Below are 19,717 nucleotides of genomic sequence, written 5' to 3'. Positions count from 1 at the left end.
CACACCGTTCTTCCCTCAAAACCTGTTCTGTCATGACGAAGCTGGAGTACCATGGCCGTGTGACCTACTAGAGACTCAGCACTGGGCTTCTGCTCAAACTTACAGACATCCAGCTACATTAGCTCTTCCCCGACCCCCAGTGGAGCCAACTCCATTGCCATCCAGGTGCTTAATAAGCATATGCTCGGTGTCCTATTGACTTCTGGGGATGAACCAGCACCCCCAGGGGACTTGGAGTCGTCATTCTTCTGTGCCCCTTCCCGATATTCCCAAACTGTGATCCCTGAAACTCAGAGTCCTGCATGGTTCCTGGCACACAGTAGGCCCTCAAATATTGATGACCAAAGTATGAGCCCAAGGAGCAAAACAGGATGATGTAATAACACTCCTGGCCCTTCTGAGTACACTTCCCCTCTGAGACATGCCCAGAAGCTTCTCAGGAAGGCGCTTGCCAAGCCTGGACATCCCACGCCCTCGGCGGCAGCTCCAGCCCCTGCCTCCTGTCATCAGCAAAATGCATTTATATCTATAATATGGCAAGTTTCATATCCTCCTTCCTGCATTATTGATGGGCTATGTACTTTTTAAAAATCAATTAGATCAGGGCGTGGAGCTGGAGTTAAAAGAGAAAAGAAGCCTTTAAAAGTCTGCTCTTGTTTTTGCTGTTTTGAATAGGAACAGATAAAGCTTTCCCTCTGGTTTGAATAAGTCAAGCCCAGAGCTAGGCTGGCCATGATTGGCCAGGGCTAGGAAAATGTGGTGAAGATGCAAACCCAAGCAAATATAACCCAGAGTCTGCGCAGCCATTACTACACTCAGGCAGCGGGACCTGGAGCCGCCTGCGTTGGGGCGCTTCTTCAATACCGCTGCTGCTTACTCACCAGCAAACTGAGAAGACAGTGGGAGAGAAGGCAAGGTAAGGTCTATGGTTTATGGGTGCACGTCAGTAAAGCTGTCCTACTGAACCAGGAAGAAACGAAGAGGAGATTCAGATTTCCCTGGCTTTGTCTTCTTGAATGAGGCTTTTACAGCATTGAACCAGGAGTTTGTGACCAGTTTTACAAACTTCCTATTGAGATGTCAAGGCCGTTTGTAGAGACCACTAAACAGGGCACATTTTTAAAAGCTGGGAAAGATGGAGAAGACCCCTTTCACCTACCTCAGAAAGATGGTCTGGGGCAAGGCAGAAGTTAAAAGCAGCTTCCCCTGGGGTCCATTCATACGGATACCTTGAAGAATTAAGGGCCACTGGCTTTTAACCTGGGATTTCAAAACTGCAACCCACGCCCAGGGTTTTTGCAGTGATCGCAAGGGGTGCTGAATTAGTAAGGACTTAGGGAGGATGGAGGAAGTGGCTGAGTTTTGAGGGAATCATTTTCTAGGTGTTCCAGTGTGGCAGGAAGTCCCTTCTTTGAGCATGTCCTCTCCTACGTTTGGGGGACCCTGGCCCAACAAGGTCCTTCCTGATTGCTAAGTCCTTGCTAGGAAATGGGACTGCTTTTGGCCTCTGAGAGTCACAGTCCTAATTAATGACAGTTGGTTTGCCTTTTATCAGACTGATACTTTTCTATCTTCAAGGAATTAATTCATTGGCTCTTTTCCCCTTCCCCTAGTTGTGTCACAGCATTTACCTTTAATGACTGAAATCTAGGGTCTGAAGAAAACCTTAACAAATATTTCCTGGTAGTTCAGAGCATCGCAGGGTGGGGCAATGCAAGTTATCAAATTAAATCCTCAAACAGTGGCTGCTCCGCGTCACTGCTCTGCTTTAGTCCTGCCTTAGCCATAGACAAAGGGAGTTTCTTTTTGTATTTTTGCCGAAGTCCATACTAGATAATGGCACATGTCCTCCAAACCTGGCTTCATCCACAAAGGCTCAAGGAAAGAATGGCCAGATATGCCTCTTAAGCACAATGTGCCTGTAAACAGCAAAGCTCCACAGCCCTATCTAGGTGGGTTTTCATCCATGTAGATCCATCAAGCCTGCCCTTGTCCTTAGCCTCTTGGGAGCATTCATCAGTCATGTGTATTATCAGATTGCAAGCTCCTTGAGAGCAAGAACCAGGCAGGCATTTTAATTATATAAAGCCCCTCCGTAATTAGGGATGTGTGTGGGTGCACGATAACCCTGCAGAGATAGATAACGCCTGGACTAGAGATGAACAGGGATGTTGTATAATCCAGGCCTTCTCTTTACCACTTCCTCCCCCGCCCCCATCGCCCCCAAGGCCAGACACAGCACCACTGGCTCTTTAGTGTCTGTGTGGGAGGCTGCCTGTGGGGGAGGTGGGTCTGCGTGGGAGGGGAAGAAGGGCATCTGCCCACAGGCAGACCGGGCCACACCCACCTTCCCCTGTGGCACCTGCATTCTTTGTCTCAGGCCCAGCCCGGCCATTTTACTTTCCCTTTTCTTCTGTGAGGTACAGGGAATATACTAGTCATAAATCAAAAGTAGGACAAGTTGTTTGAGTTTTAGGATAGTTTACTTAAAAGAAAAAAGAGTGGAATATAAAAGCCCAAAGAGAAGATCAAAGAGTTGACAGTGGAGAGGATCTGGGAAGAGTTAGAGGGGATGAGAGTGAGAGAAAGCAGCCCAGTTTAGAAATAGTTATTCTTGCTTTTAAAAATTAGTTTCAGGTGTACAAAGCAACGTAATAGTTAGACATTTACACCCCTCACAAAGTGATAACTCCCCTCCCCCAAGCTACTACCCCCTGACATCTTATATAGCTGTTACAATTCCATTGACTGTCTTCCTTACGCTACACTCCACATCCTGTAAATACATAAATATATATATATATATATATATATATATATATATATATATATATATATTTGACATACAATATTATTCTACTTCAGCTTCAGTTTAGAAATATTTATTCTGACATAAGTTTTTCTCTCCATGTACCACTGAATTTAGATAACTTTAGAAAGGGCTACAGGACAACAAAGTGACTAAAAGCACAGATTTTAGGATCAGATACAGATTTCATTCTAGTGTATGATTCTGGGCAAATTATTTAACCTCTGAACCTCTGTTTTCCTACAATGTAAGATAAAGAAAATATACTCCGTTTATGAGAATTAAATGAGATAATAAAGTGAATCAACACAGGGCTCAACGTATTTATCACCCTTCAGTAAATAATCATGGCTATCACCCGAGGTCTTAACAAGGGAAGTGGCAAACGGGAAGCAGGGTGGGGATCCCTGGACCAGCCAGGCTAACGATGTGAACTTGGACAAGTCATTTCCCCCATCCATCACCGCAGTAGCACAGGGATGTGCCACAGGGACATGGCAGGATGGCTGACGAGATTGGGGAGTGACAGGAGGAGAGCTGGACGGATGCCTTCGGGGAGAGGCATCATCTCCCCCCATGCTCTGTGATGTTTCAGTCCCAAGAAGACAAGAGCCATGCCTCTGAGCAGCGCCTTCAGGTCTGTGGGCAACGACCCTGGGATCATCACCTGGAGAATAGAGGTGAGGCACACCTGGGCCGGAGGCACACCTGCCTCCTCACTGAACTGGGGCAGACTCTGGCCACCCACGCCTGCTACATCACAGCCCTCCCGCACTCCCTGGTCCACTGAACAGTGAAAGGCAGCATCCAAGTACACATTTTCCTATCCTTGACCCCTCCTGGGTGCTCAAAGAAGGCAGCTGGCAGGTGGAAGAAATGTTCTTGGCCTTGGAGAATAGGGCTTCAAGCAAAAATAAGCTTCCCCTTTATCCAGCCATCTGCTCAGTGAGCCTGCACTTCTAGTAAATGCCCTGGAGAGATGGGTGGGGCCTCAGCCCACCCAGGGGACGGATACTTCTTTCAGAAAAATGGAATCTGTCCACCACAGGGTGCTCTGGCTCCTGCACAGTAGAGGGGAGGTTTGGGAACACAGCACAATCGGGGCCATGGTTCATCCCTTCTCCCACCTGGGTTTGAGCCCCTCTAGCTGACCTTGAGCTCCAGCAATTTATAGTTGGAAATGGCCCTGCCTGATGTGAGGACCACCCCCCTACCTCCATCTCCCTGCTCTGAGCCCAATGAGTGGCTGCTGCATAAAACCCAGAGGTGACACCTCACTCCACTGTCCTCCATTAGGAAGAGGGAGTCACAGCCTCTAGCAAGCAGCTCAGAGCTTATGAGAGGTCCAGCTCACTTCCATTGTTTTAAGGCTCACAGTTTATTTAAAAACCAATAGATACTGAAAGAGTATAGAAAGTATGGGATATTTAACATTTTTACATTAAACACACATTTTACATAGAATACACACAAGTATGACTGCAAGTTTATTTCACTTGGAGGTAGTGATGAAAATTCATATTAGAGGCCAAGTGAATGGCCTTCCTGGGACAAGCCAGATATGCAGGTGACAAATCAGGGCCCCCACTCAAACTCCAAATATGGGACACTGGGCTTGGAGCCCCGCACACTGCTGGCATTCACGCCCCATAGCCTCACAGAATCCTGGCATTCTGTGAGTTCAGACCTTGGCCAGCCCCGGCGTCTGAAATCACTGGGGAACAGTGATGGAGGCACTGGTGCTCCTGCTCAAAGGCGGGCAGGGTTTTACCTGATAGCTTATATGCAACTCCTTTCCCTGCATTGGGCTGGAGCTGGCTCATAAGGCAGCAAGACAGGACCAGGCAGGCGGTGGGGAGGAGGATGGGGTGCAGACAGGCACCCAGATTCAGACGGGGCCAAGCAGGTCAAGCTCAGAAGACAGAGAGTGGCCAGGCGAACCCTGCAGCTCACTGCCACACCCTGCAAGATCAGTGCGGACATCTCCCCTTCCTCTCCCTGCCACCTGTGGCAAATGATGCAGAAGAGAAGGAGGCCAGGGGTGGGGGGAGGAGAGGAAGCAGGGAATGCAGCCTGTACACACCCCTTGTCCTTCCAGAAAATGGAGCTGGTGCTGGTGCCCCTGAGTGCCCATGGCAACTTCTACGAGGGGGACTGCTACGTCATCCTCTCGGTGAGCACCATCCTTCCCCCGCCCCCTCATTCCCACAAGCTTCTCCCCTGGGAGCCAGGCTCCGCTGCCAGTGGTGCTAATCAGGCCCCTGGCATCCGTCTTGCTTATACAGAACAGGCCTCCAGTTTGACTATCAAAGTCCATTCTTAGGCCAGGGTTTTAAATGTTGCATTAGAAGGTGGGGGTGGGGCCCTCAGTCTGAACCTGGGTGAGTAGCCCACAAGTAGCACTTCTCCCTCCAGAGGCCCAGACCCCAGATTAAAGTGGTGTGAGGAAGGCCAGATAATCACAGGCCATCTCTGGCCTCAAAGTGCTCATTTTAGTTGAGGAAACAATATCCCACATGAGCAGTGCTGACAGAGCTACGCAGCCGCACAGATCAGCCCTGTGCCAGCTGTGTAACTGCAGGGGAGCAGAGGGGCGGCCAGGTAAGTCCGCAGTCCCGCTCAGAAAAGGTCCCCATTGGTTTCCATTGATTTCGAGAACAATAAGCTGTCAATTTTTCCCAAATGGGGGAGGAATCGGGCTGCCAGAGCTTGAGCCACACAGCAGGTCTACACAGGAGCTGCTGCAGGAAAGGAGAGGCCCGGAGCCTGCCAGCGTAGCAAACGAGCCACTCTATGCTACGTTCTCCCCAGGCCAGAGGGGCCAGCAGCAAAGGGAGGCACGCTGGCCCCTGACCTGATCTCTCTGGCTGCATCCCAGACCCGGAAAGCAGGCAGTCTCCTGTCCCAGAACATCCACTTCTGGATCGGGAAGGACTCCTCCCATGACGAGCAGAGCTGTGCAGCCATCTACACTACACAGCTGGATGACTACCTGGGGGGCAGCCCCGTGCAGCACCGGGAGGTCCAGTACCATGAGTCCGACACCTTCCGTGGCTACTTCAAGCAGGGCATCATGTGAGTAGTTGTGCATAGAGCAAGGACGGAAACGGCACTTTACCGAAGAGGAAACCCAAAGGGCCAATAAGTACACGAAGACAGTAATCGGAGAAATGCAAATCAAAACAATGCTATCATTTTCGCCCACTAGAGTAGCACAAATTAGACAGCTGGGTGGTGCCAAGCGTTGGCGAGGCTGTGGGGAAATAGGAGCCCTGGTGCCCTGCTGGTGGGAGGGAGGACTGGCACAGCATTCCGGAGAGCAGTCCGCTGCCACTGAGGCAAATCCCACTTCTGGGCACGTGACTCCAAGGAATTCTCACATCCCCAGCTCCGTAAGGGCTCATGAACCAGAACGGTCACAGCAGTATCGTTAGCGGTGGTGGGAAGCGGCAGGCAACGTAGAGGGCCCATCACTGGGAGACTGGGCAGGAACAATACTCCATGGCACCAAGGCGTACTGTGCAGCGGCTGGAAGCAACGGATTAGAGATACACCTAATAGGCGGACAGAGCTGCAACACATGGTGCTTAGTGAACAGTACGAAACAGCCTTAAGATAAGTAACAGAATGCCAATTTCTGTTTTCTGTTACTGTTTTTTTTTTTTTAAATACGTGAATACAAAACAACAGGACACATTTTACCAGAATGAAAATAAAAAGATAGATGTCAAACTGTTAGAGTGGTTGCCCATGGCGGGGAGAGGACTGGGAGTAGGGCATGCAGATCAAAGGGAATCCATACATACTTAAAACAAGAGAGGGGTCTGGTAAAGGCCAATGACAATGCTGGTCCATGAACTGAGGAGTTTCATTAATTCAAGACTTTGCATTCGAGACTAAAAACAAAAAGAGAAATTCCAATGAGCTTGAGAATTCTGAGGCTGGTCCAAAGCTAGCTTCTGGCAGCTCGGCCATCCCCACTGACTGAGGACCTGCTAGGCACAGAGCACCACACTGTCACCAGGGCACCAAAGACAAAGCCCCTCTGCTCCAGCGTGGCTTTCTGCAAGCCCTTCACGAGCGGGACGCCTGGGATGGAGGCTGGGCTGGGGTGCGTGCCAGGGTGGGAGAACGGATTTCTGGAGTCGGTTGGTCTTAAGCCCATGGTGTCATTAATGCGTCTGCTGCTTCCTGGTTGTGTCCCTCTCCGTGTCACACACTGATAGTCACACAGTTCCTAGAACAAAACAAGCTCTTCCATGCTGCAGGGTTTCAATCACGGATGTTCCCTCTGTCTGGATCACTAGTTCTCTGGTGGTTGGTTCCTATTCCTCTTAATAGCTCAGCTGGAATGTCACTCCTTCCCAGAAAACGGCCCTGACCACTCTGTCAAAAAATCCGTCACTGCATCTTTTGTGGCAGCGGTTACCACCACCTAGATTTACCTGGCTTATTTACTATCATCACCCACATGGGCAGAGGCTGCATTTGTGTAATTTGCCATCGCCTCCCCCATACTGAGCACACAGCAGGTGTGCAATAAATAACTGAATGGATGTTCCCTCAGATACAAAAAGGGGGGTGTGGCCTCTGGGATGAAGCACGTGGAGACCAACACCTATGATGTTAAGCGGCTGTTACACGTGAAGGGGAAGAGAAACATCAGGGCCACCGAGGTACGTCCTGCTGACTATCTGTCCTGGGTTCAGGGCCTCTCTACCTGGTACCTAAGAATTCCTCCTGAACAATGTCTACTTCTCATCTGCAGGTGGAAATGAGCTGGGACAGTTTTAACCGAGGAGATGTCTTCTTGCTGGACCTTGGGAAGGTCATCATCCAATGGAATGGTCCAGAGAGTAACAGTGGGGAGCGCCTGAAGGTACCTCTCTTCCAGTCTTCCTGCTTCCTCCTCTCCCTCAGGCCTGGTCATGGGACTTGGCTCTCTCAGGTGCCTTTTCCTTCTTCCTTCCTCATTGGCTCGTCCCTGAGGTTCCAGCCGGACCCCTGCTTTGGAATGGAAACTGTTTTAGAGAGAGAGAGTCTGTGACTCACCCCTGGGCTTCTCAGCATCAGGATAACTCATGTCTGGGATCCAGGCTGTTCCTCCCAACGCTATCAGGCAGAAAGGGGGCCCAGACGAGCTGAGGGCTTCCATGGGCTTCTTTGACAGGCTATGCTTCTGGCAAAGGATATTCGGGACAGGGAGCGAGGGGGCCGTGCTGAAATAGGAGTGATCGAGGGAGACAAGGAGGCCGCCAGCCCGGAGCTGATGAAGGTCCTTCAGGACACCCTCGGCCGACGCTCCATTATCCCGCCTGCGGTCCCTGACGAGATCATAGATCAGCAGCAGAAATCGAATGTCATGTTATATCAGTGAGTAGCTAAACCTGGCTGTTGGTTGGAAGCTGGGGCAGGGGGAAGTTTTTCCCTAGACACCTTGTGGAGACCCTGGAAAATTAGGCACTTTGCTTGGTTCCTCGTTTGGGGTGCAGGTGTCTGGCTTTTAGTCTTTTTCAAATGCAGCTTCTAGAAGGAGCTCGGTGTTCCCCACTCAAGGAGGCAGCTACCATCCGTTCTTGTCAGCAACTCTTCTTGGTCCCTTGGAGAGACCGTTCCTTCACTCGGGTCTATACATGCTCAGGGATGTGGACGGGATAATGTTCCGAAACAGATGCACAAAAGTCTCCTCTAGAGAACAGAGTCCCTCACAGCTCACCTGTGCTCAAGTGACACCTGACATAGGAAGTCAAACTCTACTCAGAAACTCCAAAGCCAGGAAAATATCAAATGACTACAAGATACTTTGTAGAAGAGAAGGCACAGGCTAAACTCTCCCCTTCTCCAGTGTCTCAGACTCGGCGGGGCAGCTGGCGGTCACGGAGGTAGCAACAAGGCCACTGGTCCAGGACTTACTGAACCATGATGTAAGTAGAGCTTGGGTGGGCCTGGCTTGGGGTGGCCAGGCCCAGCTCTGGGGGCAGGCCCTAGGGAAAGGCCTTCAGCTGCAGTAACCACTTTTATCCCTGACCACTTCAGGACTGCTACATCCTGGACCAAAGTGGAACCAAGATCTATGTGTGGAAAGGAAGAGGAGCCACAAAAGCTGAGAAACAGATGGCCATGTCTAAAGCCCTGGTAGGAGCTACAGATGTGTGATACTGTCTAAAAAATTCTGGTCAGTAACACTTCAGATGTGCTCAGAGAGCCTTACTAGGCACTTGAGCAGATAACATCGGAGTTATATCCACGGACTTCCAAGTCAGACAGACAAACTGGGATTCAAATCCAGGCTTAATCCCATCTCCCGGTGGTGTTGCAAGGATTAAATGACACTTGTAAAGCATTCAGAACAGGACTCGGCACACACACTGGCTCAGTAAAACATGGCTGCTATTACTGAAGGGGATAGGTATCACTTACCAAGGTTAGTGGCCCTGTCCTCAAGGAGCTTATGCTCTTGTGCAGACCCAGGCAGCTGAACCAAGCAGGGTGCACTTACAAAGCAGTAAACGAGCACATAAATGGGATACAGTCAGTAGAGTCCATGAGTGCTGAAAGAACGGAGGACACAGGATCTTGCAAAAAACATTAGTGAAAATCATGCCAGGCCAATACAGAGATGCCAGCATGTGCCGCTCAGTCCTTTTCTTGAGGCAGGTAACTTGGTGCCTAGACAGAGTGAGTTAGAATCTGACTCCGACTTCGAGAAGGGAGCGATCCTACTAACTGGTTTCAAAGGGGTGGATCCAAAGCACCCAGGGCATTCCCTGATTGACCTGCCTTTTGGGGGTGGGGCGTGTGTGCAGAACTTCATCAAGATGAAGGGCTACCCCAGCAGCACCAATGTGGAGACCGTCAACGACGGTGCCGAGTCAGCCATGTTCAAGCAGCTGTTCCAGAAGTGGTCAGTGAAGGAGCAGACCACGGGCCTGGGGAAAATGTTCAGCATCGGTAAAATCGGTAAGATTTCCCCAGATTGTCTTCTCGCTGCTGGGACTCTAGAAAGGCAGGCACGGATGCTGTTCACCTACTTGGCTTCTCCCAACCCCCTCTCCGCAGCTAAAGTTTCCCAGGACAAATTTGATGTGACTCTGCTGCACAATAAACCAGAGGTAGCTGCCCAGGAAAGAATGGTCGATGATGGCAACGGAAAATTTGAGGTAGGCCTAATGATTCACGTCTCAGGGCAGGCAGGCAGCACTGGCTCTCCTGGCTGTCAGCTGGAGAGGAGGGGGCAGCTGATTCCCGGTCTATTTTGCTTTCCTTTTCACCTCCGGTGCCTCAGGAGTATTCTCTGAGAGGTCTCTGAGTCTGCAGAGTTTTCCCACAATTCTTCAGGGAAGCAAAAGGCAGATACCCCAGTGAGCTCTCAATAACTCATCTAGCAGATCTATTCAAATCACCTCTGGGCTGTGATGGGGAGGCGCCTGACCAGGGATGATCCAGTTCTCCTCCGGATTCAAATCATGCAAATGTGATAAGCCTCACCATTGGGAAAGCAGTACCAGAGGGGGCAGGGGCACTTTGAGTGGACAGACGCAAGTGCCTTACCCATGGGGATTCTCTGCTACGCATGGCCCATTCCTTTCAGGCAGCTGTCTCTTCAAATAGGACCCCCATCTCTGGGGAATTGTGTCTCCTTCTGTGCCCAGGTCTGGAGAATTGAAAACCTGGAGCTGGTCCCCGTGGAGCATCAGTGGTACGGCTTCTTTTATGGGGGAGACTGCTATCTGGTTCTCTATACATACGAGGTTTATGGGAAGCCGCATTACATCTTGTACATCTGGCAGGTAGGCCTGGGGCAGGCTCTCAGCTTTGAGAGATGGTGCTTCCTCTGGCCACTGAGCTGGGGCAGGGGAAGAAGGGGCCCATCCCTACCCTGTCCCCGCTGCAGGGCCGCCACGCCTCCCAGGATGAGCTGGCAGCCTCGGCATACCAGGCAGTGGAGGTGGATCGGCAGTTTGATGGGGCCCCGGTGCAGGTCCGGGTCACCATGGGGAAGGAGCCACGCCACTTCATGGCTATCTTCAAAGGAAAGCTGGTTATCTTTGAGGTGAGACCCCACAGACAAAGTCACACCTGGAGCAGGAATGCTCAGAACTAACAAGCCAGCAGGGGCTACAGTGGAGGAGAGGAGGGGTGGGGAGCGGGGCTTGGGGTCGACTTGTACAAGAAGGGGTTAATCGAAGCCACTGAAGTGAATCCCAGCTGCCCAGGGATTCAAGTCCAAATCACTGTCTAATTCATGTTCAACGGCTTTCATCATCTGACCCATATTACCTGTGAAGGTACGTTACCCTCAGCTCCCTAACCTACACAGAGCTCCACTCGCCAGGCGGGTCTCCTCACTGGACCTCACATGTGCCATATCATGCCCTGTCCACCACCTCCACCGAATGTGCCCCTTCAAATTCAAGTCCTACTTCTTCCATGAATCCCTGGCTGAAGCCTTACCAGAAATGTACAATGTCACATGCCTGATATACACAAGTCTGTGGTCAGGTCCTAGTCTTGTCATTTATTAGCCAGGTTTCTAAGGCTCAGTTTCCCCATCTGTGCTATGGATCATAATGCCTACTTCAGAGTTATTTGGAGGATCCATGAAATGATGGAGGTAAGGCACTAGCCACAGAGCCCGGCTTGTAACAGAGGTCTCAGAATGAAAGCTAGCATGATTGGTACCGTAACTCCAGCTCACCCCACCTACAAGCTTCTACAAGCTCCTCAAGGGCAAAGATGGTGACAAATACATCCATGTTCTCCAAAACAGCTAGCCCACGCCTCTGTTCACACGGTGCATCTTAGATCTAGACTTTGCTTTTCTCCTTTTCGCTAGGGTGGGACTTCTAGGAAGGGAAATGCTGAGCCCGATCCTCCAGTAAGACTCTTCCAGATTCAAGGAAACGCCAAATCTAACACCAAAGCAGTGGAGGTTCCAGCCTTCGCCTCCTCCCTAAACTCCAATGACGTCTTCCTGCTGCGGACCCAAACAGCGCACTATCTGTGGTACGGCAAGGTAGGACGGCTGGGCCCAGTGGTCACACCAGCCCTGCGCTCACCCTCCTGTCGGCACGGGCAAAGGAACTACAGACAGTAGGCTGGAGCAGTCCGCAAAAAGAGGAGCCTTTTTCCTAAAGGATCTTTAAAAGGGCCGCCAACATTCCCCACAAATAGGCCTCCAATTAGAAAGTCGATGACAGCACTGCTCACACCCAGGAGATACTCCGTAAACTTCATAAATAAATGGAGGCTGAGTACGTCAATCTTTCCACACCAGTTTCATGGATTGCAATAGGACAGGCATTACCCTGAACAAAAGCACTAAAAATGTGATTTTGTCAATTCAGATTGCATCTGCATTAAAAAGCACTAAAATCGTTTTACAAAAGAGAATTGAACAGGAAAAGATGCCCACCATCATTACTCATTAGGGAAATGCAAATGAAAACCCAATGCGATCCCACTACCTACCTACTAGAATAGCTAAAAAATCTGACAATATCAAGTGCAGGTGAGGATGCAGAGCAACAGAAATTTTCACACATTCGTGGTGGGAATGTAAATACAGCCTTTGAAAAACAATTGGACAGTTTCTTACAAAACGTACACTTACCTATGATCCAGCAATCCCACTCCTGGGTATTTATCCATGTGAAGTAAAAAATTTTCTTCACACAAAAACCTGTACATGAATGTTTATAGCACCTTTATTTGTAATCGTCAAAAACTGGAAGCAACTGGAGAATAGATAGATAAACAGTGGTGCATCCATGCAATGGAATACTCCTCGGCAACACACAGAACAAGCTGTGCTTCCCACACCAACAAAGGAGATTCTCCAAAGCATGTGCTAAGTGAAAGAAGCCAGACTCAAAGGTCACAGAGTGTATGATTCCATTTATGACCTTCTGGAAAAGGCAAAACTATTGTGATGGAGAACAGAGCAGTGGTTGCCAGAGGTGAAGGATTTGGAAGGGTTTGACTACAAAGGGGTAGCCCGAGGGAATTTTTGCAGGGGGGAAGCAACTGTCCTGATTCTTTGCTGTGGTGGTGGTAACCAGATTCTATGCATTCGTCAAGACTCATAGAGATGTATCCCAAAAAGTGTAGTTTCCTGTACAGAATTTTAAAAATAAGTTTAAATTCTTTTCTCTTAAAAAAATCAAAAATAGATGCTAAAATTCCAACTGAAGCCAATGCAAAGGAGACTCTTGTTCACATCTATGGTGTGTTTCAGAGTCCAATCCGGTTCTTTGCTCCGCCCCTCACCCCCTTCCCAGCACTAGAACAAACCCTGTCTTGAGGTGCTGTGGCTTCATAGCTGATCCTGGCTACACTGAGCTACTGGGCTCAGCGTTTTTTCCACATCAACGTGCTCGCGTGTGACTAACATCTGTGTTCTCCTCGCCCCACTCGCAGGGGTCTAGTGGGGATGAGCGGGCAATGGCTAAGGAGCTGGCTGGGATTCTCTGTAATGACACCGAGGACACTGTGGCTGAGGGCCAGGAGCCTGCTGAGTTCTGGGACCTGCTAGGAGGGAAAACTCCCTATGCCAATGACAAAAGGTACGGAACCACAGCATCCCCTCCTCTTGGCTCCCTCTGCCTCCCAGGCTGGTGAACTGCACATGATTTCTAAGCAGCTCAGTTCCTGACGGACTGTCTTGCAGATTACAGCAGGAAATCCTAGATGTCCATTCCCGTCTTTTTGAATGTTCCAATAAGACTGGCCGGTTCATTGTCACCGAGATCACAGACTTCACCCAGGATGACCTGAACCCGGGCGACGTGATGCTCCTGGACACCTGGGACCAGGTAAGACATAGCCAGAGAGCTTGGAACAAATGGCAGTGATCCTCACAGTTTCAGCTATTTTTGTATACCACCTCCCCTGACAGGATAAACCCAGGGTAGCCCTGGACCATCCCCCAGTCAATTAAGCAATTGTCCGTGGTGACCAACGAAAGAGCTTGCTTTTTGCCAGGGTTGGAGACAATACTGTTTAAGACTCACCCTCCCGGGAATTTTCCCACCTTGCTTTGGGAAAATCAGGCCATCCTATCACCATGTACTTCTGTCTCTTTAGGATCAATAGCAGCGGGCTCCACATCCAGCGATATGGGCCTTTTAGGGAATAAAGGGGTGAGAGAGGGATATCTTCAAGACAACCTCTCCGTGACATCCCATGTTCTTCAATATGGCTGAGCAAACATACCCAGCACCTCCTCTGTTCTAGTCTAGTGCTAGGTGTGGTGTCACCAAGGTGAAGAGGCCCGTGCCACTCTCAGACTGCACAGGCTGATGGGAGTGGGTGGGGACGGGACATAGAAACATCGTTTTACTGTGAGGAAGGTACATACGAGGTGCCATAGGAGCACGATTAGAGGCACTCATACAGTTTAGGGGCTCAGAGACGACTTCCTGGAGGAGATGGCTCCCAGGCTGCATCTCAAAAGATAAGTAGGCATTAAATAGGAAAAGAGGGCATTCCGGGCAAAGGAAATAGCACAAGTAAAAGCAAGGCATGAAATAGTCGCGTACAGGGAACTATGAATACTATTATCAGAGCATAAGGCAGAGTTGAAGAGCACCCTAGGAATGGAGCTGAAGAAGTAGGGATGGACCTTACCTATCATGTCAAGAAGTTTGAGATTTATCCTGGAAAGCTACAGAAATGTAAGCAGGTGAATGACAAGGTCAGACTGTGCTCTACATGGAACACTCCAGCCAGTGTAGGTGAGGAGAGATGGGGGTGAGAGCAAAAGGAGACCATGATGGGAGGCCAGTCAGGAGACTACTGGGATAGTCCAGGCAGAGCTGCTGTGGGCCTGCACAGGAGCAGTAGAGTAGGGATGGAGGCGCGGTCACTGATTTGACAAATGCGTAGGAGGTAAACTGGCCGGCCTTGGGGACTCACTGGATATGGGAGCGTCTAGGATGACTCCCAGGCTACTGCCATAGGAATGACTGCATGGCCACCACTCACCAAGAATGCACAGACACAAGTTTAGAAAAGAAGAGCTACATTTTAGAGGTGTTATATTTGAGGTGTTTGAAGACAGCCCAGAGGAGGTGTTTCGCAAGTAATTGGGTTTAGGAAGCTGAAGTTCAGAGAGAGAGAAAGAAAGAGAGAGAGAGAGAGAGAGAGAGAGAGAGAGACAGAGAGAGAGAGACAGAGAGAGACAGAGAGAGAGAGACAGAGAGAGAGAGAGACAGAGAGAGACAGAGCTCTCAGGACTGGACATGTAGACGTGGGAGATACCCGTGGCAACTAAAATCACAAATCAAGATTACTCTGAGAAAAGCTTTTTCTGCTGAGGCTGTGGATTGCTGAGGGGAGAAGACAGGGCAGTGTTTATGATCTAATACATAGTTCTCAGTATGAGTGCATTAACAAATACTCCATCTTTCCCACAACAGGTGTTCTTGTGGATTGGGGCTGAGGCCAATGCCGCAGAGAAGGAGAACGCTCTGGCTACAGCCCAGGAGTACCTGCACACTCATCCCAGCGGCCGGGACGCTGACACACCTATCCTGATCATTAAACAGGGGTTCGAGCCTCCCATCTTCACAGGCTGGTTCTTGGCCTGGGACTCTCACATTTGGAGTGTAAGAACAGGGCGAGTGGGGAAGCCATTCTTACTGCCAGGGAGATCAGCATTCATCTCTCAGTGGGAAGGTGGGGTACTCAGGGGCTGAGTAAATCCAGAACCACATTTCCCCCACTCTCCTCCCCTCCCTATTTTTTACTTCTCTTCTCTTTCCCACCCACCACAGAACTAAGTCCAGTTAGAGAACTCACAGCTTGTCTCAGGAATGTAGAAGTAACAATGTTTAGAAAGTATATCCACACACATCATCTTTCGGAGCTTTACAACCATCCTGACAGCTAGGACAAACATTGTGTTGCCATGTTACAGACAAGGACTCTTAGAAAAGTTATTTGTCTAAAGTCACAATTAACCAGTAGGAAGAAGCCAGGTTTTCCGACTCCTAGTCAACTGCTCTGTCTTAAATCTCGTATGGAGGATTGAGAAGCCACCAGCAAAGAATGCAGATCATGTTTACGTACCTTCCAACCTGGCATGGGCCCAGAAGGGAGGATTTTCACTTTTGCTCATCCCTGAATTGTCTTCTGATTCCCTGGCTTTTCCGCTTTTCCCAAAGGTACAGACTAGGCCTGAGATGGCCCTCCGCTATATGCAGCACCTCATCCTGTGTTTTCTTTTCAGGCAGGAAAATCGTATGAACAGTTAAAAGAAGAGCTGGGAGACACTGCTGCTATCACGAGAATCACTGCTGTGAGTTTCTTGGAGGAACAAGTCACAAAGGCATCTAGAGCCAGAAACAGCAAATGCTTCCACATGCCACGTGTGTGAAACCCTACCATGTCCTGCCTCGGGTCACTCTAGTGGTCTATTCTGATACGAAGATTGCTTTAATCAGTAAAAAAGCAGGTCTCAGAGCCAAGTTCCTTTTTTTACTGCCTTCCAGAATTTAGAATACTTGCTGTTTAAAAAAACAAACAAACAAGAGGGGGTAACCTGTTAGCTCAGTTGGTGAGAGCATGGTGCTGGTAGCACCAAGGTTGCCAGTTCGATCCCTGCATGGGCCACTGTGAGCTGCGCCCTCCTTAAAAAACAAAACAAAAAACCCTAACAAAAACTAATTTTATTATTCAACTCTGTCATTCAGGGCAGATTAAATTTATTGGCAGCATTTTTCAGAAATAATAAGCTTCTAACGCAAGTGATATGTTTATCAGTTTCTGACAGTGGAGTCCACAGAAACTCAGGCCATTACCCTTACTTTAATGGCTAAAAGAAGTGGAGCCTCTAGCCTGGAATCCAACAGCAGTTTAACATCAGGATGAGTGTAGGGCAGCAGGTGTCCAAGCCATCTGGCAATTTTGTCCTTTGTGCTCCACAAACTCAAGACTTCAAAACTAATGGTGATGTAGCATCTTTAAAATGTATTTAAGTATGACTTCAATTTGAAGTCATTTAAAGGCTGGAAATGTAGAGCCTAAGTTAAAGTGCCAAGAGAAGAGATGTGATCATAATATTTAAATGAGATTTAAGCACAGCATTTATGCCAAACAGGATTTACCTTAGACTTAATCAGTTTTCCCATGAAGGACCCCCAAAGCTGAATATTTTAGATTCCCAGATGATTCTGACAGGCAGCCAGGTTTGGGGACCATTGTTCTAAAAGGGTGAAGTGCTATAAACCAAAATGTTAAATATCACACACAAAGAACTTTGATTGCACAGACCTAAACAGTCTTTTATCCTGAGTCTACATCTTTTTTTTTACTTAGGACCTGAAGAACACAACCCTTTCCCTGAATTCTGAGCTAAAATATTATCCTATAGAAGTTCTGTTGAAAAATCAGAATCAAGAACTGCCTGAGGATGTGGACCCTGCCAAAAAAGAGGTGAGTGGCTGAAGAAACTGTGTCTCATATAAGTGGAGCTTTCCAGGAGTAAAGCACCTGTCTCATCATCTGGCCAGGACAGTTCTGGAACACTGTAAGCACTCAATAGACATCTGAGCTATCCAGTAGCTCAAGCCAAAACCCAGGGCTCCTTCTTGATTCTTTCTTCTCACCCCCCCCCCCACCCATCAATCCATCGGCTAGCCTGTCCACTCCTCCATTTTTCTGCTGCCAGTCTGGTCCAGCCACGATGGACCACTGCAATAGTCCTTCAGCTGGCTCCCACTCCTGTTCCCTGCAATCCATTCCCTATAACAACCAATGGGCTTTTACAACAGATGACACTATTCTACTTAAAGCAGCTTGAACAGCCTCCCACTGCACTTAGAGACGAATCCAAAGTCCTGTCCATGCCTCCAAGTCCCTATCCAAGCTGACCCGTCGCCCTCTCTGATTTCATCTCACATCCCACTACCCTTTCCGCTTAGCCCCCTTCGGCCAGTGGCTGCTTTTCCATTCCTCAGACATGCTCACTCCAGCCTTTGAGCCTTTACACTCACTATTGCTTCTGCCTGAAAAAACATTCTTCTCCCAGATCGTCAGAGCTAACGCCTTCAAATTGTTGAGGTCTCAGCTCCAATGTCACCACCCTAGGAAGGCCTTCCCTGACCACTCTACCTAACACTGCTCCCCTCACCCCTCCCTTTATACTTGTTCATTGTCTATCTCTCCCTCTCCTAATACCCTTAAGAGCAAGAACCTTGTCTGTCTTGTTCACCATCACATTCTCAGCTTTTCAGCACCTAAAACAGTGCCTGGCAGATGGTAGGCACCTCTTAAGTTTTGGTTGAATTAACATCTTCATGGTAAAAGAATTCATTTATTTTTCCCTTGAAGGATTTGATTTGGGAAGGGTCTCTGGATTTTCTACAATGTCTTATCAAACCAACTCTTAAGTATCTGGACTACAACTTTCTTGAAAACAGAGGCCATATCTTAATAATTTTACTCGGATAGAAAATATTCATTAAGCATCAATAAATAAATGTTAGAATTTTATGCTCTCAACAAGATCCACCTGATGTTGTATTTGAAAATGTCTGGATAAAAATGTCAGATAAGGGCATAAAACAAGGAAAACCATCACTCAATTTATCTCACTATTTAGCCAAAACCTAATGTCTAGAATTCATACATAATACATAACCAATTTCTTGTCCTTCTGGCAAGAAACTGGTGCCAGGTGGAACCCTGAGAGCAGTGAATCCAGTCAGTTCTTCCACAGGCCAACATGGGACTCTACAACCTGAAAAACTCTCCAGTGAATAATTTAAGTCTATTACAGACTTTCTGAAAATTCATTGTACTTCCCTCTTTGAGGACCTACCCTTTTTGGCCCCCTTCCCCCAAATTCTGTTGGCACTGATAGGTGCTATGTCTTCCTTCTAACTGGAAACTTCTTCTCTCTTAGAATTACCTCTCTGAACAGGACTTTGTTTCTGTGTTTGGCATCACAAGAGGGCAATTTGCTGCTCTGCCTGGCTGGAAACAGCTCCAAATGAAGAAAGAAAAGGGGCTTTTCTAAGGCAAGAAAGCATACGCCTATTGCTGGACCACAGAAGAGAGCAGATAGTGCCAATAACAGGAAAGAATTTATCTTCCAATTGTTGCCTAACATCCAGCTACTTAATTTAGAGAAAATAGGGTCTGCAAATCATAGCATGTTCTCCATTTTTCTCATCTTTGCATTCCTTAGTTATAGACCTAAAATGTTAACTACCCATTTTTTTATTTTTGTGGCCTTTTGGCTATAGCCTCAGCAGAAAGCACAAAAACTACATGAATTTGGAGAAGTCAAAAGTAAGAGAACAGAAAACTAAGTTTAAAGTGTTGAGGCAAGGATCTAATTCATTTAAAATTTTAAAATCGGTATTTTCAAAACGTATTTAACCCACAAATCATTGAAATTAATCACATGTATACCCCACAGCCAAAATCCAAATGCCCAGATCTGTATGTGCCAGAGCTTTTTAACTTTTCAAATAAAGATACCTGTATGAGCAAATGGGAATATTCTGGGTTTGCCTGTTATAGTAATAATTTGACGTTATGCTGGGAGAAACGTCCCAGTACTGGGGAAGTAAAGAGGCACTGTTGAGTGAGCTCTCTGGATAACTGGACCACTATAATTCCTGTTTCTGGCAGAAAAATGCCAAAATCTGCCTTCCAGCTGTCCAGGAAACCTCAGTGCCCGCCCAACCACACCCCATTATCCAAAAGAGAAGTAGGGCCATGTGTTATTGATTTCAGTAATGAGGCCAGAACCAGCGTGTATACCACTGCAGAGAGCCTTCAAAGCACGCTGTAGACATCAACAAATGAACCACATTTTCCAGATTGACTCTAAGTTTGAGTCAACAATTCCAAAGGAATCCATCCATGTAACTGGGAAGTTCCAGGATAGAAGTTCCA

General features: G+C 48.3%; 1 protein-coding gene across 3 annotated transcripts; it reads left to right on the top strand.

Moving 5' to 3' along the window:
• The first annotated feature begins 101 nt into the window (after nt 1-101).
• AVIL (advillin) lies at nt 102-19,323 on the top strand. Of its 3 annotated transcripts, XM_074325474.2 has the most exons (20): nt 102-916; nt 3,405-3,489; nt 4,908-4,982; nt 5,688-5,884; nt 7,377-7,485; nt 7,578-7,688; nt 7,980-8,182; nt 8,655-8,733; nt 8,846-8,944; nt 9,616-9,769; nt 9,869-9,969; nt 10,462-10,599; nt 10,704-10,862; nt 11,646-11,825; nt 13,229-13,374; nt 13,479-13,623; nt 15,229-15,417; nt 16,041-16,109; nt 17,129-17,245; nt 18,717-19,323. In XM_074325474.2, the coding sequence occupies exons 2-20, from the start codon at nt 3,424-3,426 to the stop codon at nt 18,828-18,830; spliced, it is 2,451 nt and encodes an 816-aa protein (XP_074181575.2). In that variant the 5' UTR covers nt 102-916; nt 3,405-3,423; the 3' UTR covers nt 18,831-19,323. The 3 variants fall into 3 exon arrangements, with proteins under 3 accessions (XP_074181575.2, XP_019598016.3, XP_019598015.3); XM_019742457.3 differs by having other exon boundaries at nt 9,616-9,969; XM_019742456.3 differs by lacking the exon at nt 102-916 and having other exon boundaries at nt 3,365-3,489; nt 9,616-9,969.
• The last annotated feature ends 394 nt before the right edge of the window (nt 19,324-19,717 follow it).

Source organism: Rhinolophus sinicus, chromosome 1, assembly GCF_057876585.1.
Source record: "Rhinolophus sinicus isolate RSI-liver-muscle chromosome 1, RSI-T2T, whole genome shotgun sequence".
Taxonomy (NCBI): Eukaryota; Metazoa; Chordata; class Mammalia; order Chiroptera; family Rhinolophidae; genus Rhinolophus; species Rhinolophus sinicus.
The sequence above is the reverse complement of the archived record's forward strand: the minus strand, read 5'-3'. Positions and strand labels throughout refer to the sequence as shown.